This window comes from Eutrigla gurnardus (assembly GCF_963514095.1).
Source record: "Eutrigla gurnardus genome assembly, chromosome: 23".
Lineage (NCBI taxonomy): Eukaryota > Metazoa > Chordata > Actinopteri > Perciformes > Triglidae > Eutrigla > Eutrigla gurnardus.
The window spans coordinates 7,395,970-7,418,761 of NC_139934.1; the positions used below are offsets into that span (position 1 = coordinate 7,395,970).

At 39.0% G+C, this 22,792-nt stretch overlaps 2 protein-coding genes across 4 annotated transcripts; both read left to right on the forward strand.

Annotated features, from left to right (window-relative positions):
* The first annotated feature begins 4,015 nt into the window (after nt 1-4,015).
* Nucleotides 4,016-21,546, forward strand: LOC311009441 (serine/threonine-protein kinase/endoribonuclease IRE1-like). 3 transcript variants are annotated; one of them, XM_084003613.1, is made up of 8 exons: nt 4,017-4,405; nt 14,046-14,116; nt 17,829-18,618; nt 18,732-18,901; nt 18,980-19,203; nt 19,978-20,107; nt 20,179-20,279; nt 20,573-21,546. In XM_084003613.1, exons 3-8 carry the CDS (start codon nt 17,847-17,849, stop codon nt 20,817-20,819), a joined length of 1,644 nt encoding a protein of 547 aa, XP_083859739.1. In that variant the 5' UTR covers nt 4,017-4,405; nt 14,046-14,116; nt 17,829-17,846; the 3' UTR covers nt 20,820-21,546. The 3 variants fall into 3 exon arrangements, with proteins under 3 accessions (XP_083859738.1, XP_083859740.1, XP_083859739.1); XM_084003612.1 differs by having other exon boundaries at nt 4,016-4,405; nt 18,732-19,203; XM_084003614.1 differs by having other exon boundaries at nt 4,016-4,405; nt 18,732-19,203; nt 19,978-20,081; nt 20,573-20,600.
* Nucleotides 4,346-9,033, forward strand: LOC311009446 (uncharacterized protein). Its single transcript, XM_084003620.1, has 7 exons — nt 4,346-4,467; nt 6,258-7,059; nt 7,172-7,341; nt 7,420-7,643; nt 8,062-8,191; nt 8,263-8,363; nt 8,735-9,033. Exons 2-7 carry the CDS (start codon nt 6,276-6,278, stop codon nt 8,952-8,954), a joined length of 1,629 nt encoding a protein of 542 aa, XP_083859746.1. The 5' UTR covers nt 4,346-4,467; nt 6,258-6,275; the 3' UTR covers nt 8,955-9,033.
* Nucleotides 21,547-22,792: the final 1,246 nt, after the last annotated feature.

Consider the following 22,792-nt stretch of genomic DNA (forward strand, 5'->3'; position numbering starts at 1 on the left):
CACAAACCTTTAAATATTGTGGCAGAGATCCCAGCCCTTAGAGTGGAGTTGTTGGAAAATGTTACTGTAGGTGCTATATATTATATTGCATACAGTAAAACATTAAGAAGTGGTTTATTGTGTTTGGAGGTGAAATATTCAGGACTAGATATAGCTAATGCCTTTGTAGACAAACACATGAATGGAATAACCTTTTAGTCTGAAGCAACTATACGTGACAAAGCAGATAGAAGCCCTTTTTATCCATTTAGTGATGTCAGGGAAATTAAACCGACTCACAGGTTTGAAAACATAACCACAGTTATTGGAGTACTGACGTAATTCAACTTTTAGTTTTTGACTCTACCAGAAAATAGGTCAGTGGATTCAGATGAATAAATAGGATGAAAGTACATCATTTGTTTGTCCACTAATGAAGAAAACTAAACATTTTTGTAAATATGTTCACTTCAAGCTGTCATTCTGTTCTTACTAATACTGAATGTTGATCACAAGCTACAAAATGTACATAAAACATGGACTGCAATGCCACTACCTGTTTGTCACACAGAAACCTGAACGGATCTTTGCACTTACTTTAAAAGAAAAATGTAAAAAAAAAAAACAGCTTGCAAGAGCATGACATTAAAAAAGAAAAAAAGGGTGTTTGCCAAATTCTTTTAGATGAACCTAACAAACTCAGAAGTCTAATACTTCTGGTGATGAAGTGAATGGTACTGCAAATAATACAAAATAACAATAATTAAAAAAATATGCAAGCTTTACGACATGCTGTTTTTTTGTATGATTTTGTTTTGAACATATTGAATGTTACTCTCAAATTATATTGTCCATCTAATCATTTGAGTATTCAAATAAATGTGTGAAAGTATGATTGTAACAAGTGTTTTATGATTCATTGGTCATGAGGATATTATGTGAAATGGCTGTTTCTGCCTTGGTGAAGGTCATTTGGATCTTAAAGTTGCAACAATCAATAAATTTATGTATGAAATCAGTAAATCCTAATTGGAAAGAGGTCGATCATAATGACGAACGACTACAGTGCTTCTCGGTTCGATGGAGCGTTTTGGTGTCCACCAGCTCTGTGTTTTGGTTTTATGGGTCACAACTTAAATTTATCAACAAGCACACAAGGTGATGTCACCGTCCTCTGTGATGTCATTCAAGTTTCATATCAAACCCCAGCTCACAGTTCAATATAACTGCACACTGCAGATGAGCAAAAGGCTGTGGCATCATAAATACAGATGAGCTACATTGACTTACCCATGAACACATCATCTGTTTGGAGTTAAGTTGGCACAGGTGACAGGTAAGGTAATTACATTTTTTTCCCCGTTTTTTCTTTTGCATGTATTTACATTAAATAAACCAAATAGATTATGATAAAATAGCTTATTGTGCTTTCTATAATGACAGAAGTAACAAAACAAATAGGGATGTTATGTATTATGAATACACAAACTACTTATGATCATGTTTTGATTGTTCAGTTCAAGGAGAAACACCCACTATAAATGATTTTGTCCTCTTTCCTCTTTCCAGGACTCTTGCCTGCAGGTGTCCCTTAAAGATGGGGTATGTAATCCTGTTCAGAAGCACTTTTTGTTATACTGGGTGAAATGGCCCGTCTAATTTCAGAGGGATCAGTACATTATGTCATCAGGAAAAGGAACGGAATTAAACAGAGCTCTGTGGCCGCCGTGGGACTGAGAAAACAAAAGACCAATCTGCGACCTTCGAGGGGCGCAGATTGGTCGGAGTAAAAAAATAATCAGATGCCTTCATGTCTAGTTCTGCACCCGCCCTCCCCGCCTTACCACGAATCAGCTTGGATGGACTCACTGACGGGAGAGGCGGGGGGGGGGGGGGGGGGGGGGGGGGGACTTAGAGGAGGCAGGAGGAGGTGCTATTTTCAAATCTTGCAAGCTCTCTTGCTAGCTTTCCAACATTACATACCTCAGCTTTAAAGGGATAGTTCAGAATTTTGGACATAAGACCTATTTTCCAAGTGAGCCGGTGTGTTCGAGACGTCGGGAGACGTTTTCAAGAAATTTCATTCAGTTCTTCTAGTTGCCGAGTTTGCTTATGTATGGCTAGCACAATGCAATGGTTCTTAGCTAGCATGGCATTAATAACAGTCTTGCCCACTCCACAGTGCACCCGAGGCAAATCCATTCTAATGGCAGACTATCGATGTACATATGTGTTAATAGAATGTTTGAAATAAAACCAACCTTGCATTTTTAAGGATTTATGTCTCAGTAACAGCAGCAGCATATCATACTTCCTACTAGGCTATGGCAGCGGCGGAGTGATATCACCTAGCACTTATAAGTTACCGGTTCTATAATAGTTTGTTTACCTGCTGTCATTGCTACAGACGCAGAGTAGCCTGCAGTGCTAGTTTCTTCAATCTCACAGAAATGGACACTTTTCGAGAATATAGTGAAACTTTTGAAGACTCTGATGAGGAGTTTTTTTCCACCCAAACCCAACCGTACCTGTACGAGCCTGAATATACAGAGGAAGAATTGCGTGAGAGGGATGCTCAAAGGGCAGAACGTGAACGAACAAACGGAGACTGGTGGTGCCAGGAGGGAATCCCCCGCAACGCGTCCGAGGGTTTCCGGATCTACGGACAGAGCAGAGGTCCGGGTTTGCGGTGCGTAATTGTGGGTTCACGTGGCCGTGGGCTGCCCGGTGTTTGAGTGAGGTACAAGGGCTTTTCACCCAGGTCTGAGGGCATGAGTTCCGACAATTCGTCCCGGTTCGATTGCCTATTTACGGGCAGTAATTCGGGCGGCGTGTCTTAGAGTTTTGAGTCCGACGGAGAGTCCGCATGTGTGGATTCACGGAGCCGCCCGCTGCCCGGTGTTGGTCTTCGGTCCAAGGGCTTTTCACCCAGCTCTGAGGGCACGAGGCATGACTATTCGTCGGTGTTCATGTGTCTATTTACCAGAGGGAATCCCCGCAACGCGCCCGAGGGTTTACGCGTCTCCCGACAGAGCAGTGGTCCGGGTTCGCGGTGCGTAATTGTGGCTTGCGTGGCCGTGGGCTGCCCGGTGTTTGAGTGAGCTCCGAGGGCTTTTCAGACAGCCTTGGGGGTATAAGTGCCGACAGTTTGGCCCGGTTCGATTGCCTATTTACGGGCAGTATTTCGGGCATTGCGTCTTAGAGTTTTGAATCCGACGGAGCAAAGTAAAGCAGTTCCGCTGCTGCTGAGAAACTAGCTCCTCAAAAAATGGATGATTCATGCGATGCGAGGTTAGTTTTGTTTCAAATATTATTCTATCAACACAGATATGTACATCGACAGTCTAGTGTTTTAATTGATTTGCCTCGGGTGCACTGTGGAGTGGGCAAGACTGTTTTAATGTCTGTCTAGCTAAGAACCGTTGACTTGCGCTAGCCATAGCATAAGCGAACTCGGCAACTAGAAGAACTGAATGAAATTTCTTGAAAACGTCTCCAGACGTCTCGAACACACCGGCTCACTTGGAAAATAGGTCTTATGTCCAAAATTCCGAACTATCCCTTTAAGGCTGCGTACAGCCTCAACATCAGTCACGTGTGCTCCTAACTGATTGTATGTTGCCTGTGAGGCAGTAATGAGGGCAAAAAATACTTTATTCATTGTGCTCGTAACTATGACTGAAGATATTTATCCTTATCAGGGCTGCCCCTGACCAAAATGGGGCCCTAAGCGAAAACATTTCTTCAGTGCCGTTAATACGGCCCGCCCAGCACTAACTTCAACAAATACCCACCTTCGAGGGAAGCAAAACCAAAACCAAAACCTCTTGTTTTGCTTTCTTTTCTCCTCTTGCTCGCGCCTGACTCGTAGGTTCTTTTCAAAGCCATCATGTCTTCACCTGCAGCTGCTTGACAAGTGCCTGCAGGGTATGCTTATGCGTATTATATGTACCGGTGTAGCATGTGTGTATGTGTGTGTATGTGCTTATAATGTGAAGCACTTTGAGACTGCCTTGTGTATGAAATGTGCTATACAAATAAAGTTGCCTTGCCTTGCCTTGCCTAATGAGGGCAAAAAATACTTTCATTGTGCTCGTAACTATGACTGAAGATATTTCTCCTTATCAGGGCTGCCCCTGACCAAAATGGGGCCCTAAGCTTCTTCGGCGCCGTTAATACGGCCCAGTACTAAAACTTCAACAAATACCCACCTTCGAGAGAAGCACGAGTTTCCTCTTGTTTTGCTTTCTTTTCTCCTCTTGCTCGCGCCTGACTCATAGGTTCTTTTTGAAGCCATCATGTCTTCACCTGCAGCTGCTTGACAAGTGCCTGCAGGGTATGCAGGGGCGGCCCTGCTCCTTATTATAAGTTGCGTCCTATTTCCTGTGTCCTCCGTAGTGTAGTCCTGGGAGGAGCGCGAGATGTAAACCGAAAGAAAGAACGTCGCTGCTGCAAGAAAAAAAAGTTCCCGGGCTGCGTTTCGAGACTGTAAGTTTATTCTCCTACAATCTTCAAACTGTACATCAAAATAAATGAGAAGTCCTACTCTACTTAATTATAATCGCTCCTTATATATCCATATTCCACATTCCATTTTATCTTGCGGGGTTTGGAGGGGGGGGGGGGGGGGGGGTATGTATGTGTATGTAGGTGTAGCATGTGTGTGTATGTGTGTGTGTTACATGAATGAGGGTGCGGGGAGTAGGGATGTTAAAAGGGTTTGTTTTATTTTATTTTAATGTAAAGCACTTTGGGCTGCATTTTTATATGTATTAAAGGTGTTATATAAATAAAGATGACTTGACTTGACTTGACTTATGGTCGTAGGCGCTACGCCCTATCCTTCATAGTCCTATGAAAAGGTGTCGTAGCCGAATCATATATCAAAGGGCCACTGTTGCACCATGGGTTGTGATGTAGACCTACGCAGATGGGAAAAACATAATGTCCAAATAAATGTCCACTTTCAACAAAAAAACATGGTTTATTTAACCAGAAAGCGAGCAAACGAAAAAGAACATTTCTGTGCCTCTCCCGCTCCAGTAAAAAAAAACATTTGCCCACCCAGTAGCGGTGGGCGGATTGATCCAAAAATATCGATATATCGATCCAACGTTGTTATTGATATTGATCGATACCAGCGTAATGGTATCGATACTTCAGTTCCTGTACTGTCCACGTTGCTGCGGAGGCGGACCTAGTCTGTCTGTTTCTGTGTTGCAAATTTGAGTGCCACTGCTGCAATCACAGCGTGGAGCACATCCAGGCAGGCACACTGCACACTAAGAAAAGAAGTGCACTGAAGGGAGAGAATTTGTTTTAATTTGTTCTCAAGTGACAATTGTGTGCACTGTTTTGTTTGTATTATGTTAATAAAGTATTTTACTGATAACCTGTCCTGGATGGATTACTATTAACTAATAATTAACTAATTAATAATCCAAATGAAAGGACGGAGCAGTGTGAAAGGAGCAGCGTAAGTATCGGTATCTGCGATAATGAATGGTATTGGATCGGTATCCGATAGATACCAAATCTTACGGTATCGCCCACCACTACCCCCCAGGTGCATGCTGGTCCCTTACCGACAGCCTACCTATATAATTTCAGGTGCCCCCCTAACGTGCCCAAATGAAACAAAACACAAATCTAATCATAATGAAATCAAATAAATGGATTCAGAATAATCAAAACGAACTACTCACTAAACAGAATACAAAACTAAACAGCACTAAATACTAACAATAAATAGCTCCAACACAAGGGATAACAGCTGCCATACCTTTGAATAATAATAATAATAATAATAATAATAATAATAATAATAATAATAGGCTAATAACAAAAAGAAGAAGTATCAGAAGAAGAAACTGTTGTGTTGTCTCCCTACCTGTTTTATTTGAGGTTCATACATTGCACTAAGCAGTTGTTGGTCTCATTAGTTTGTGATTCACATGCATTAATATTCATCTGTATTCAGGAAATGAAGTCTTTGGCTTGGTTGGGGCTATGTTTCGCACTATATTTCCCGGACTAAATGATTGCCCCAGTCCGGCCCTGACTCAGGACCTATGTTTTCTTTCACCATGTCAACAACTTTTAAGTAAGGAATTTTAAGTCAAGCTTTATATTTTTGTTCAATGTTTTAGTCGAGCGTCAAAAAGCACTGACATTTTCACTTCTTCTGCTACACAAACATAATGAATTTGTGAAAAGAAGCAAACTGATGAACCGTAACCTTATTAACCTTTAGCATCATCGTTTTGTCTTTTTCTCAGGAACTTTGAAGCACAAAAATGGATGACACAGAGTTAGATATGACAGAACCCCAAATCCCAGTTGATGGTATCATGCCCTTGCAGAATCCTCAAACCCATCAGACCACGACCAGTTCTTCACGTCTTGTGCAACATGCAGAAAAACACAGACGGAAACGCAATCCCTATCTGACTATAGTCACACCTGAACTCAAGACATTGAGGAGGCGAAACAGACATTTGGATGCTTCCTCTGGCGCTACTGATCGAACACCAGCGCTTATCATGGGGTCAAAGTCAAATGTGAATCCATTCGGCAGGAATTTAGTATCAGAAACGCACAAATGGCTACAAATCAGCAATAGGTGGAGAGGAACATTACAGAAGCTTCAGAGTACTGATGAAAGAAAAATAACCAGAATTAGGAGCATGATTTTTGTGAATGATACAGAATTCCGCATAGCGAAGGGAAGTGATGGTACGGAGGTCTTCTTGGGGCTGAGAGATGATGGCACTGAAGTTGCTATTAAGAAAATGTCTAAATGCAACTATCAGGTCCTGAAGAATGAGGAAGGAATTCTACGACTTCCAAAGCTCGATCATCAATCTATTGTGAGATATGTTGATGCCGCGGAGGATGAGCACTTTGGATATCTTGGTCTTCAACTTTGTGAATACACCCTGGAGGAATACATAAAAAAAAATGTTGTTGGTCTGCAGACAAAGAAGCTTGTTTACCAACTTCTCGAGAGTTTAAAGGTGCTTCATTGTCAAAGTCCTGCAATTCTCCACCGAGATCTGAAACCACAGAATGTTTTGATTGGTAAGACAATTCCAAATTTACCCATGATGGAATTAAAACCCTTAAAAAGGGCTATATGAATACAGGCAGAGTTTTGGAGTTTGTGTGATTTTTTTTTTTTTTCACCCTACAGATGTGGTTGGGAACGCAAGATTGGCTGATTTTGGCATAAGTAGGAAGTTACTCAAAGGCCAAACAACTCATTGCACAAGCTGTGGAGGAACGAAATGCTGGATGGCCAGGGAGACTTTAACCAGAGAAGGTGACACGGACATACCTTACAAGGCAAACACCGATATACAGGTCAGTCTTTCTGCTACACTATTGTTAATTGTTGAAAAATACTTCCTTAATTGCCCAAATGTTCTGTCATTTCTAAAGGTGGCAGGGATGCTGGTTTATTATATCCTCTCTGGAGGACATCATCCGTTTGGCGACAGATCCTATGAATGTGAGTACAACATTTCACAAGGGAAGAACAAGTTGGACCATGTTCAAGACGTGGTGGCAAAGGATCTCATCGAGTGGATGATCAACGAAGAACCAAAGAACAGACCTACAGTGAAGCAATGCTTGAATCATCCCTTCTTCTGGACCCCCAACAAGTAAGAAAGAAATACTGATTGATCAATAGATTGGTTTTAAAATATAGATTTTCTATACGATGGCAGGTTTATTTATTTATTTATTCTACAACTTTGTTCCAGAGTGAAATATCACTTTGGTACAAATATCATGGTTCCCAGACAATCCGTCCAAATTACTGGTGTACATCTACATGTACAGTAAATCACAAGACATACATAATGACTGGCCATGTTTCAAAAGACAATGGTTACCTTAATCATGGAACAGAAGCTGGAAGAAACCCTTTCACTATGGCCATCTATGAATCAAGGATAGAACTATTATATTCACATCATATATTCATATATTTGAATAAACACCATTTAATTTTAGATTTAAATTTTGAGGATCTGTTTATTTTGCAATTCATATTTCCTGAAATATACTATTTTTCAGGAGAGCTGAATACGTCAGAAGCATTGGCAACAGGAAGGAGGTGAAAAACTATAATGGGGCGGATCAGGAACTGATTTGCTCACTGGAAAACTGTGCCGGGGATGGATTGTTCAAACAGTGGAAAAATAAGGTGAATCCAACATAACTGTATGTTGTATTCCTACTTTCCGATTCATGACCTTTTGTTTTTTGGTGTTGCAGTTTCCGCCAGAGTTCGTCCAAAAGATGGATCCCAAGAACAAAGCCTACCCTGACAACCCACTGGCGTTACTGCGTTTCATACGAAACGCCCATGAGCACCCGTGAGTGAAATGATGTCTTATAATGTCACAAAAGAAACGATTCTTCATAATCCGTCAACTCTGAAACAATCATACACTTTCATTTATTTTCTTATTTCCACTTCCATTTATTTGTGGGTTCTGTCAATTAATCTGTTTATTTAAAACAAATACAAATTTATGATTCTGAAGAATAATTAAAAACAATTAAAATATGACATTCCACTGCTTGCTGAAACTATGCACCATATATTCACTCTAAAATTTGTTTTCAATCAATCATCTTGAAAAAGTATTTTCTTGCAGTTCAATTTAGAAAGTAATATCATTGCCCACAATTTGCTTAAAAATATGACTAAATAGTTTATAAAACATTTATCTTTTTTTTGCAGTCCTGAAGATGTAACCAATCCTGATCCGGAGATAATATTTCCTGGCCTCTTTGGATGTGTTTACACGTTTGCAAAGATCCAAGGGTGGAATTCAGAGACCCCCTTGAAGGAAATGTTTGAAGAAGAAGACATCGACAAAAGCTTTACAAGGGTGTCCTTCAGCCCTGAGGAGCATCTGGGTGTCCCAGTCCCAGAGTCTGAACCCATGCACATGGAGTGAAGTTTATTTTAAAAAGCGATATCCATAATGTTGAATATTCTTTTTCGTTTCTGACATTTTCAGTTTTATGGTAAAAGGGGGGGGGGGGGAAAGGGTTTAGAAATAATAAATAATAATAATCTATGTCTTTGACATTTTTAGATGTGACTTCTACTGCATTTTTACTGCTATTGTATTTTTTTAAAGAATAGTTAGGGCCACGGTGCAATCGCACCGAGCACTGGCCCCTACAGCTATGAAAGCGAAGCCCAGAGCACTATTGTTATTCATAGGAATTTTTCCTACTTATTATTATTATTTTGCCTCGAATTTCGATTGCCTAAAACTCCTAGAGCTTCAAGAGTTGAAGGACAAATTATATATCAAAACGTGCAGTTCGATCGGGATCGGCATGCCATTACTTTTCTTAGCCGAAGGCGAATTTTTCGCGACGTATACTTTCACCTAGAAACTCCATTTAAACTTTAAAACGTAGAGACAAGTCTTGTGTCCTGGTGTGTCAATCTGCGTTTCAATAGCTCATATAGTTTTTGATCAATCACTGTTCAATGACCATGATCGTTTTGGGAGAAATCATGAGATTTTAATGGGTGTGTATTGCGCGGAACCTTCTGGGCTAGAGTGGGTGACATCATCGCTTAGAGTGTGGGGGCTTCTCAGATTTTTTTTCTTTCCAAACTCCTCCCGGCCACAATCTTCACTCTACAGACGTGATATTTTCCAATTTTGTAGACAAACTTGTCCTGTCTCTCACAATGTGCTCAAAAACTCTGTGAGATTTACAGAATTTGAACTAGCAACCTCTAAGCGCGGCCAAGTCTGTTTTTCTCCTCATCCGCTCCAATGTTAATTGAGAAGCAGATTTTCAAAGAAACCTGATATGAACAGCATTTCTAACTCGCCCTAGCGTCCACATTTCTGACACCAGGAAAAAATAAAAGTCATCAGTGTCTTCATCAGAGTCTCGTGGCGCTAACGGTGCAAAAATTTTGGCGATAGGAGTTTCGGTGTGAGCGTGGCAACCTTTTGTTCGGACCCTCCGCAGAGGGGGAATGGAGCGATAGAGAGAAGCAGAGAGAGGCTCCAAAGCAGTCATACACACGCAGCAAGGGCCGTTGCCATGGTGACAGCACTGTGGGGCACTGATCTTCATAACTGACAGCAGGTGTGCTCTGATTGGTGGACAGGAAGGTGCAGTCCGTGGGAAATGTAGTCCATCGTCAACTCAGCCATACTTTAACGTAGAAACTACATTTAAACTTTAAAATGGAGACTATCTGTCTCTGTCTCACTCAGAAGTGATAGCAGGTGCGCTCTGATTGGCAGAGTTGTAGTTTTTCAAACAATACATAGTACCTAGTACTTGTCAGTACTTGAGTCTTGGTAGTATTCGGTAGTACTCGGTAGTACTTGGTAGTACTCGGTAGTACTTGAGTGACAGCTGAGTTCAGGGCATATTTTCACCTAGAAACTCCATTTAAACTTTAAAATGGAGACACGAGTGGTGTGCTCTGATTGGTGGACAGGAATGTACTAAAAACTACATTTAGTAGTGGGAAATGTAGTTTTTTTAGTCAAACGTCGTCTGCTCGGGCATACTTTCACCTAGAAACTCCATTTAAACTTTAAAATGGAGACACGAGTGGTGTGCTCTAATTGGTGGACAGGAATGTACTAAAAACTACATTTAGTAGTGGGAAATGTAGTTTTTTTTTTGTCAAACGTCGTCTGCTCGGGCATACTTTCACCTAGAAACTCCATTTAAACTTTAAAATGGAGACACGAGTGGTGTGCTCTAATTGGTGGACAGGAATGTACTAAAAACTACATTTAGTAGTGGGAAATGTAGTTTTTTTTTTGTCAAACGTCGTCTGCTCGGGCATACTTTCACCTAGAAACTCCGTTTAAACTTTAAAATGGAGACACGAGTAGTGTGCTCTGATTGGTGGACAGGAAGGAGCAGTCAGTGGGAAATGTAGTTTTTTTAGTCAAACGTCTTCTACTCAGTCACACTTTCACCTAGAAAGGTTGTGCCAGCCTCATTGTCACTCAAGCTCTGGCATGTACTGGCAAATGTTTGACAATACATAGTACCTAGTAGTTCTCAGTACTTTAGTCTCAGTAGTACTCGGTAGTACTCGGTAGTACTTGAGTGACAGCTGAGTTCGGTGACATGTACTGGCAAACAGTTGAGTGCGAAGTATTTGTAGTTGTATTTGCCTCTAAAACAACTCCGTCTCGTTTGAAATCTCGAAGAATCTCATCGTAATGTATATACACTCCGGCAGTAGCCCCCGTGGCCCTTTCAAAATTTCCCGGCGGGGGAATTTTCTAGTTTATTCATATTAAACTATATATTTTTCAACATTGCTACATGTAATTTCTATATTTACATCATGAACTTTATCCTATGTTGATTTCTTTCTTTACATCATGAACTTTATCCTATGTTGATTTCTTTCTTTAACAGAGCTGGGACAAATAATAATGTTTTGTATCATTTATGTTTTTGAGCAACTGGATAGAACATACCTGTACCTGTATGGATGTAGGTATTACTTTGAATGACAATTAATTGGGTGCAGGGAGGGTGGGTTATTAGAGTTGCAAATGTATGGGGTTATTTGATTTTGTTTTTTAATGGTGATGTTGTGTTGAGGTTTTGTTTTTGGTTTGCAATTGTAATTGTAATTGTAATGTCCTTAATGTCTGTGAACCATGTGTTGTGTATGAGCATTCATTCTGTTCTTTGACGATATTGAATGGAGACATACAAGCAAAAATACACATAAAACATGGACGTGCAATGCCACTACATGTTTGTCACACACACATCTGAACAGATCTTTACATTTTATCATGAATAAAACAAGTGTGTTAGCCAGAGCTTGAGCTTCTGTTCATTAATACATGATTGTAAAATGTGTTTTTTGGCACGTTATGGTTATGGCATAATATCAGTTGAGGATAATTTCCCCCATCTCCATGCACCCAACATTTGTATCATAATACACAGTTAGAATTGAAGCCCAATTCGCTAATGCTGAAGCTATAAGAGATAAATAGCATATTTTCAACGTAATTTATTTTGTAAATTTAATTTACAAAAATATACACCAGAACCTGAGAGAGAAAACATATTCAGAATTTAGTTTAGTTCTCATTTGACAGGCATGTGACAGGTGTGGTTTCTCATCTTTATGCCACTTACCTCATGTCCTCATACCGTTTGGTAATGTACAGTTTGTTGCCTTATCAGCAATGGGGTTCTGTGTTCTGATGGTCCCACAGTGCCTCCCTCTGGCCGTGATAAAGTATCACACCCCTTTGCTTTTTTTCCATACAGGGAATGTCTTGAAAGCACAAACCTTTAAATATTGTGGCAGAGATCCCAGGCCTTAGAGTGGAGTTGTTACATGGAAAATGTTACTGTAGGTGCTATATATTATATCGCATACAGTAAAACATTAAGAAGTGGTTTATTGTGTTTGGAGGTGAAATATTCAGGACTAGATATAGCTAATGCCTTTGTAGACAAACACATGAATGGAATAACCTTTTAGTCTGAAGCAACTATACGTGACAAAGCAGATAGAAGCCCTTTTTATCCATTTAGTGATGTCAGGGAAATTAAACCGACTCACAGGTTTGAAAACATAACCACAGTTATTGGAGTACTGACGTAATTGAACTTTTAGTTTTTGACTCTACCAGAAATTAGGTCAGCGGATTCAGATGAATAGGATGAAAGTACATCATTTGTTTGTCCAATAATGAAGAAAACTAAACATTTTTGTAAATATGTTCACTTCAAGCTGTCATTCTGTTCTTACTAATACTGAATGTTGATCACAAGCTACAAAATGTACATAAAACATGGACTGCAATGCCACTACCTGTTTGTCACACCGAAACCTGAACGGATCTTTGCACTAACTTTAAAAGAAAAAAAAAAAAAAAAAACAGCTTGCAAGAGCATGACATTAAAAAAGAAAAAAAAGGGTGTTAGCCAAATTCTTTTAGATGAACCTAACAAACTCAGAAGTCTAATACTTCTGGTGATGAAGTGAATGGTACTGCAAATAATACAAAATAACAATAATTAAAAAAAAAAATGCAAGCTTTACAACATGCTGTTTTTTTGTATGATTTTGTTTTGAACATATTGAATGTTACTCTCAAATTATATTGTCCATCTAATCATTTGAGTATTCAAATAAATGTGTGAAAGTATGATTGTAACAAGTGTTTTATGATTCATTGGTCATGAGGATATTATGTGAAAAGGCTGTTTCTGCCTTGGCGAAGACCATTTGGATCTTAAAGCTGCAACAATCAATATATTTATGTATGAAATCAGTAAATGCTAATTGGAAAGAGGTCGATCATAATGACGAACGACTACAGTGCCTCTCTGTTCGATGGAGCGTTTTGGTGTCCATCAGCTCTGTGTTTTGGTTTTATGGATCACAACTTAAATTTATCAACAAGCACACAATGTGATGTCACCGTCCTCAATGACGTCATTCAAGTTTCATATCAAACTGCAGCTCACAGTTCAACTCAATATAACTGCACACTGCTAATGAGCAAAAGGCTGTGGCATCATAAATACAGATGAGCTACATTGACTTACCCATGAACACATCATTCATCTGTTTGGAGTTAAGTTGGCACAGATGACAGGTAAGCCATTTTCCACCCCGTTTTTTCTTTTGCCTGTATTTACATTAAATAAACCAAATAAATTATGATAAAATAGCTTATTGTGCTTTCTATAATGACAGAAGTAACAAAACAAATAGGGATGTTATGTATTATGAATACACAAACTACTTACGATCATGTTTTGATTGTTCAGTTCAAGGAGAAAAATATAGATTAAATGATTTTGTCCGAGTTCCTCTTTCCAGGACTCTTGCCTGCAGGTGTCCCTTAAGGCTGCGTAGGCTACAGCCTCAACACCAGTCACGTGTGCTCCGAACTGAGTGTATGTTGCCTGTGAGGCAGTAAGGAGGGCAAAAACTACTTTCTTTCTGCTCGTAACTGTGAAATATTTCTCATCATCATAAGTTACTTCCTATTTCCTGTAACCGAAAGAACGAAATTCGCGGCAGAAAGAAAATCAAGTTTTGCTTGTTCACGGGCTGCGTTTCGACACTGTAAGTTTATTCTCCTACAATCTTCAAACTGTACATCAAAGTAATGAGAAGTCCTACTCTACTTAATTATAATCGATCATGCTTATGGTCAGTGTTGTGCATGAACGAGTTCAAAAGAACGCGTTCATTTAACACGTTCATTTTTCTGTCAACTTTAAACTGAACGCAACGCGTTTGTAAACGTTCAAGTTCTTTCGTGAATTAGTTCAGATTGTGTGAAATGAACGACGAACGTCAATGTTGCGGTCCAATTAAACGTAACGGATTTTTTTTTCTCCTTGTGAGTCGAGTGACGCGACCTGCTCGCACTTTAGAAACAGCATAGCCAGGGGCGTAGCCATCATTTCAGAAGTGAGGGGGACAAATTGTTCTGAGGTCTATTGAGTGATTTATCATCCTCTCGCATTCAATTGCACCTTGACTTTAGTTCTTTAGAATTATATACTATCAAAATCTAAAGTCAAAATCTAAAATCTAAAGCTGAGTTGAGACAGAATGACTCTCTAACATCTACAGGGTAAGTAGCCAGATAATAAATGTGCGAAGCAACATTTATAAATAGAATTAAGAATAGTAGTGGTGACATAGCTGTGGAAATTAATCGCAAAGTCACTTTTATGCTATCTATATTTTTTCTCAGCTGGTTATATTCTCTTCTCACCTGTGACCCTGCATGATCATCCTTGCTGGCCTCTGGTCCACTTTCTCCTCCCTGATGCTGCTCTTTCTATTATATAAAGATTTAAAAAAATATGTGCTAAACAATAGTGAGCACAAGTTCTGTGCAGAAATTAAGGAGTGGGTATATTTCTAGGTGGTAGAGTAGCCAAAAATTGTAGTCAAGTAAGAGTGTTGTTACTTTAGAATAATATTGCTCAAGTAAAAGTAAAACGTATTTTGCAGTAAAACAACTCTCAAGAGTACAATGTATCCAAAAAGTTACTCAAGTAAATGTAAAGGAGTAAATGTAACTAGTTACTACCACCGCACCTAACAAGCGATTCAACATAACTAACAGTTAACAATTGTTAACTAGCTTAACTTGATAGACCTATACTTGATAGGTATTAATTAGACATCATTGAGCTAAACATTATCTACATGCAACAGAAATACTCAACTTACATGGTTTGTTTGGAAAAACACTAAGGTTTTTTGCCTCTTGGCTGCTGGTTTGCTGAACAAGATCTGAATCAATGTGTGATTGAAATCATGAAAACACAACAGCGGTGTTTGCCGCCTGGCTCTGCCTGCTCATGGTGCGTTCAAAGGCGGCTCGGAAAAACGCGTCTCCACGTGTTAAAATGAATTGAAGGGTTGTAATGGCTGTAAAAAGTGCGGGGGACAGAGGGCACAGATACGGGAAGTGCGGGGGACATGTCGCCCATGAGCATAGCATCTCTTCTATAAGCTCAGCAAATCACTCGGATTTCTTCACAGAGTTTGTGTGCGTGCACGCCGGGCTTGCGCAGCGCTCCTCTCCTCATCTCGGGTCACACCGACCACCGAGGCGGGGGTGTTGGGGGTGCTGTAGTGGGGGGTGGTTTGCCAGAAATCCATAAAAATAGGCTTAATTTGAAATGGTACAAAATTGATTGTATTTTATTGAAATGCCTCTGTAACAGGACAGCATACTAGCATTGCATGGCACACAGCACAGGCATACATCATTGTCAAAAAAAAAGGCGACAAAATGCAAAACGCACACAGATTGATACTAACGCAAACAAAGTAACCATTTGCTAAGGTAACAAATGTTGCTGTAAAGCCTTGCACCGAAATTGACGGTGAAAACAAACACGTGAAATATAAAACTGTTATAAATTAAATAAATCAAATAAAACTTAATTATTGATGCTTCTGACATGGGTGTCAAAACAGGCTTAAGATAACCCTATTGCACAGCATTTTAGACAGAACACACTGACTCAAAACATCATAGGCCTACACAACGCATAATTCATAGGCTACATTAAGCTATTGCCTACAACAAATGCTATAAAACATCATAAACGCACAGTATAGCCTTAGCCTACATTTTCAAAAACAAAAAACACAGCGCCAGAGCATATAAACCATCAGCATAAATTTATAAGGAATCCATTAAAAGACCAAGAGAAATAATTAAACTATTCAGGCATCATCATTAGGCATACGCTGCTCGGCGGCAGCTGATAATATAACCATTGAACATTATATTAGTGCATCATAGACAGGGAGACGGAGAGTTTTTATTCATTTTTTTAATATTTATTTTTTGATCGCGAGTAGTATGACACATAAATACGCGTGCTTTCCTGCAGGGGGTGCTGCTTCAGCACCCCCACTTCCCACGACTATGCGCCCACGAAAGTCGCGCGATCCGCTGCACAAATATGATCGCATTTGTCAATCGCGAAATTTGCTTGTATTTTGAAAATTTGACCGGATTGTCTTGTGTTTCTTTGTGTGACTTCCTGCCAGAATTGACGAGATCGCTCGAGGCTCACGCACAAAATAGACCAGACGCCGAAAGAAAAATGAACTGAACTTTGAACAAGTTCAGAATTGAAATAGTGAACTATGAATGTGAACAGTTCACTTTGAACATGTGTGGACTGAACTTTGAACTAGTTCATGAAAAGTGTGAACTTGCACAACACTGCTTATGGTCGTAGGCGCTACACCCAATCCTTCATAGTCCTACGAAAAGGTGTAGTAGCTGAATCATATCAAAGGGCCACTGTTGCACCATGGGTTGTGGTGTAGGCCTACGCGGATGGGAAAAACATAATGTCCAACAAAAAACGTGTTTTATTTCACCAGAAAGCGAGCAAACAGAACAAAGACAATTTCTGTGCCTCTCCTGCGCCGGTAAAAAAACATTTGCCCACCCAGGTGCATGCTGGTCCCTTACCGACAGCCTACCTATATCATTTCAGGTGCCCCCTTTACGTGCCCAAATGAAACAAAACACAAATAGTAAACAAGAAACACCTAAACTAAATAAATAATAAACTAGAATACTAAAAGAAATCTAATCATAATGAAATCAAATAAATGGATTTAGAATAATCAAAACTAACTATTCACTAAACAGAATACTAAACTAAACAGCACTAAATACTAACAATAAATAGCTCCAACACGAGGGATAACAGCTGCCATACCTTTGAATAATAATAATAATAGGCTAATAACAAAAAGAAGAAGTATCAGAAGAAAAAACTGTTGTATTATCTCCCTCTTTAATATGTACCTGTATTATTTGAGGTTCATAACAGTACATTGCATTAAGCATTTGTTGGTCTCATTAGTTTGTGATTCACACTCTTGTAAAATAGATTTCTAATCTCAATGAGTCTTTTCCTGGTAGAATAAAGGTTAAATAAATAAAAATAAAACAGGCATTAATGTTCATCTGTATTCAGGAAATGAAGTCTTTGGCTTGGTTGGGGCTATGTTTCGCACTATATTTCCCGGACTAAATGATTGTCCCAGTCCGGCCCTGACTCAGGACGTACGTTTTGTTTCACCATGTCAACAACTTTTAAGTAAGGAATTTTAAGTCAAGCTTTATATTTTTGTTCAATGTTTTAGTCGAGCGTCAAAAAGCACTGACATTTTCACTTGTTCTGCTACACAAACGTAAATAATGAATTTGTGAAAAGAAGCAAAATGATGAATCGTAACCTTATTAACCTTTAGCATCATCGTTTTGTCTTTTTCTCAGGAACTTTGAAGCACAAAAATGGATGACACAGAGTTACAAATGACAGAACCCCAAATCCCAGTTGATGGTATCATGCCCTTGCAGAATCCTCAAACCCATCAGACCACAACCAGTTCTTTACGTGTTGTGCAAGGTGTAGAAAAACACAGACGCCTGGGACACAATAACACACCTGAACTCAGGCCATTTAGGAAGCGAAACAGACGTTTGGATTTTTCCTCTTGCACTACTGATCGAACACCAGCGCTTATCATGGGGTCAACGTCAAATGTGAATCCATTCGGCAGGAATTTACCATCAGAAACGCACAAATGGCTACCAATCAGCAAGAGGTGGAGAGCAAAATTAGAGAAGATTCTCAGTACTGATGAAAGAAAAAAAAACAGAATTGGGAGAATGATTTTTGTGAATGATGCAGAATTCCGCATAGCAAAGGGAAGTGATGGTACGGAGGTCTTCTTGGGGCTGAGAGATGATGGCACTGAAGTTGCTATTAAGAAAATGTCTAAATGCAACTATCAGGTCCTGAAGAATGAGGAAGGAATTCTACGACTTCCAAAGCTCCATCATCAATCTATTGTGAGATATGTTGATGCCGCGGAGGATGAGCACTTTGGATATCTTGGTCTTCAACTTTGTGAATACACCCTGGAGGACTACATCAAAGAAAAGGATGGTGGTCTGCGGACAAAGAAGCTTGTTTACCAACTTCTCAAGAGTTTAAAGGTGCTTCATTGTCAAAGTCCTGCAATTCTCCACCGAGATCTGAAACCACAGAATGTTTTGATTGGTAAGACAATTCCAAATGTACCCATGATGGAATTCAAGGGAATCCTAGAAAAGGGCTATATGAATACAGGCAGAGTTTTGGAGTTTGTGTGATTTTTTTTTTTCACCCTACAGATGTGAGAGGGAACGCAAGATTGACTGATTTCGGCATAAGTAGGCAGTTACTCAAAGGCCAAACAACTCATCGCACAAGCTGTGGAGGAACTAAATGCTGGATGGCCAGGGAGACTTTAGCCAGAGAAGGTGACACGGACATACCTTACAAGGCAAACACCGATATACAGGTCAGTCTTTCTGCTACACTATTATTGATTGGTGAAAAATACTTCCTTAGTTGCCCAAATGTTCTGTCATTTCTAAAGGTGGCAGGGATGCTGGTTTATTATATCCTCTCTGGAGGACACCATCCATTTGGCGACAAATCCTATATATGTGAGTACAACATTTCACAAGGGAACCACACGTTGGACCATGTTCAAGACGTGGTGGCAAAGGATCTCATCGAGTGGATGATCAACGAAGAACCAAAGAACAGACCTACAGTGAAGCAATGCTTGAATCATCCCTTCTTATGGATCCGCTACAAGTAAGAAAGAAATGCTGATTGATTAATAGATTGGTTTTAAAATATATATTTTCTATGGGATGGCAGGTTTATTTATTTATTTATTCTACAACTTTGTTCCAGAGTGAAATATCACTTTGGTACAAATATCATGGTTCCCAGACAATTGGTCCAAATTACTGGTGATCTTTTAATCGAGCCCAGATATGGATGGACATTTGAAGTCCAGCGTGAAATGTCTTCATAGCTAATATGATTAGGATTCATCCTCTGGGCACCATGGATATCTGTGCCACATTTCATGGCTGTCCCTTTAATAGTTGTTGAGACATTTTATTAAAGCCAGAAATGTCAAACTGCAGGTGGCATAAGAGTTCAAGTCATGAGGACTACCAGAGTCGGTAGGATTCATCCCCTGGGGACCATGAATGACCGTGTCTCCTGTATTTGTCCATGGACAAGCCTCTTTTGCTGAGCCAGGATGTTTTATGGGAAATGGCATTTGTTAAAACAGTGATGGATCATTTGCATTCTTATCTACATGTACAGTATATAGTGAATCACAAGACATAATGACTGGCCATGTTTCAAAAGACAATGGTTACCTTAATCAACGATCAGAAGCTGGAAGAAATGCTTTCACTATGGCTATCTATAAATCAATGATAGAACTATTATATTCACATCATATATTCGTATATTTAAATAAAGTGTAACACCATTTCATTTTATATTTTCATTTTGAGGTTCTGTTTATTTTGCAATTCATATATCCTGAAATATACTATTTTTCAGGAGAGCTGAATACGTCAGAAGGATTGGCAACAGGAAGGAGGTGAAAAACTATAATGGGGCTGATCAGGAACTGATTTGTTCACTGGAAAAATGTGCCGGGGATGGTTCGTTCAAACAGTGGAAAAATAAGGTGAATCCAACATAACTGTATGTTGTATTCCTACTTTCCGATTCATGACCTTTTGTTTTTTGGTGTTGCAGTTTCCGCCAGAGTTTGTCCAAAAGATGGATCCCAAGAACAAAGCCTACCCTGACAACCCACTGGCATTACTGCGATTCATAAGAAACGCCCATGAGCACCCGTGAGTGAAATTATGTCTCATAATGTCACAAACGAAAGATTCTTCGTAATCCGTCAACTCTGAAACAATAATCATACACTTTCATTTATTTTCTTATTTCCACTTCCATTTATTGTTGGGTTCTGTCAATTAATCTGTTTATTTAAAACAAAAATACAAATTTATGATTCTGAAGAATAAAATCATCTTGAAAAAGTATTTTCTTGCAGTTCAATTTAGAAAGTAATATCATTCCTCACAATTTACTTAAAAATATGACTAAATAGTAAATAAAACATTTCTCTTTTTTGTAGTCCCGATGATGTAACCAATCCTGATCCGGAGATGATATTTCCTGGCCTCTTTGGATGTGTTTACACGTTTGCAAAGATCCAAGGGTGGAATTCAGAGACCCCCTTGAAGGAAATGTTTGAAGAAGAAGACATCGACAACAGCTTCCGACGCAGCTGTACACACCAAACATATGTGTTCCCTACCTTGTCCGAGCCTCACCAAACGCTTCAGACGTCCAACATTTGGGCTGGTGTGTTCCTGCCTTGACAAGGGTGTCTTCAACCCTGAGGAGCATCTGGGTGTCCCAGTCCCAGAGTCTGAACCCATGCACATGGAGTGCAGTTTATTTTAAAAAGTGATTTCCATAATGTCCAATATTCTTTTTCGTTTCTGACATTTTCAGTTTTATGGTAAAAGGGAAAAAAACAGGGTTTAGAAATAATAAATAATAATAGTCTTTGACATTTTTAGATGTGACTTCTACTGCATTTTTACTGCTATTGTATTTTTTTTAAAGAATAGTTTATTCATATTAAACTATATATTTTTCAACATTGCTACATGTAATTTCTACATTAACATCATGAACTCTATCCTATGTTGATTTCTTTCTTTAACAGAGCTGGGACAAATTGTATCATTTATGTTTTTGAGCAACTGGATAGAACATACCTGTACCTGTATGGATGTAGGTATTACTTGAATGATAATTAATTGGGTGCAGGGGTTATTTTATTTTGGGTTTTTTTGATGGTGATGTTGTGTTGAGGTTTTGTTTTTGGTTTGCAATTGTAATTGTAATTGCAATGTCCTTAATGTCTGTGAATCATGTGTTGTGTATGAGCATTCAGTCTGTTCTTTGACGATATTGAATGGAGACACACAAGCAAAAATACAAATAAAACATGGACGTGCAATGCCACTACATGTTTGTCACACACACATCTGAACAGATCTTTACATTTTATCATGAATAAAACAAGTGTGTTAGCCAGAGCTTGAGCTTCTGTTCATTAATACATGATTGTAAAATGTGTTTTTTGGCATGTTATGGTTATGGCATAATATCAGTTGAGGATAATTTCCCCCATCTCCATGCACCCAGCATTTGTATCATAATACACAGTTAGAATTGAGGCCCAATTCGCTAATGCTGAAGCTATAAGAGATAAATAGCATATTTTCAACCTAATTTGTATTGTATCAAAAACGATCTCAATTACTTTTTTTTACAATGACTTCCTGCTTTTATTGTGTAAGAAATTGTCTATATGAATTCCATTTCCGTGTATTTATAATTGTTCACTCGTCTTCAGGGGTGCTGCATTTTAGCTTTACTTCCGAATACTTTACGATATACGGTGTTTCTTTTAAATACATAGCGTTAGATTTATATTAGAATTACTCTAAACCTATTACCAAGGAGGCTGGTATTCTCTAATGTCCTCATTGGTAATGTACAGTTTGTTGCCTTATCAGCAATGGGGTTCTGTGTTCTGATGGTTTCACAGTGCCTCCCTCTGGCCGTGATAAAGTATCACACCCCTTTGCTTTTTTTCCATACAGGGAATGTCTTGAAAGCACAAACCTTTAAATATTGTGGCAGAGATCCCGGCCCTTAGAGTGGAGTTGTTGGAAAATGTTACTGTAGGTGCTATATATTATATTGCATACAGTAAAACATTAAGAAGTGGTTTATTGTGTTTGGAGGTGAAATATTCAGGACTAGATATAGCTAATGCCTTTTGTAGACAAACACATGAATGGAATAACCTTTTAGTCTGAAGCAACTATACGTGACAAAGCAGATAGAAGCCCTTTTTATCCATTTAGTGATGTCAGGGAAATTAAACCGACTCACAGGTTTGAAAACATAACCACAGTTATTGGAGTACTGACGTAATTGAACTTTTAGTTTTTGACTCTACCAGAAAATAGGTCAGTGGATTCAGATGAATAAATAGGATGAAAGTACATCATTTGTTTGTCCAATAATGAAGAAAACTAAACATTTTTGTAAATATGTTCACTTCAAGCTGTCATTCTGTTCTTACTAGTACTGAATGTTGACCTACAAGCTATAAAATGTACATAAAACATGGACTGCAATGCCACTACCTGTTTGTCATACAGAAACCTGAACGGATCTTTGCACTTACTTTAAAAGAAAAGAAAAGAAAAAAAAAACAGCTTGCAAGAGCATGACATTAAAAAAGAAAAAAAAGGGTGTTTGCCAAATT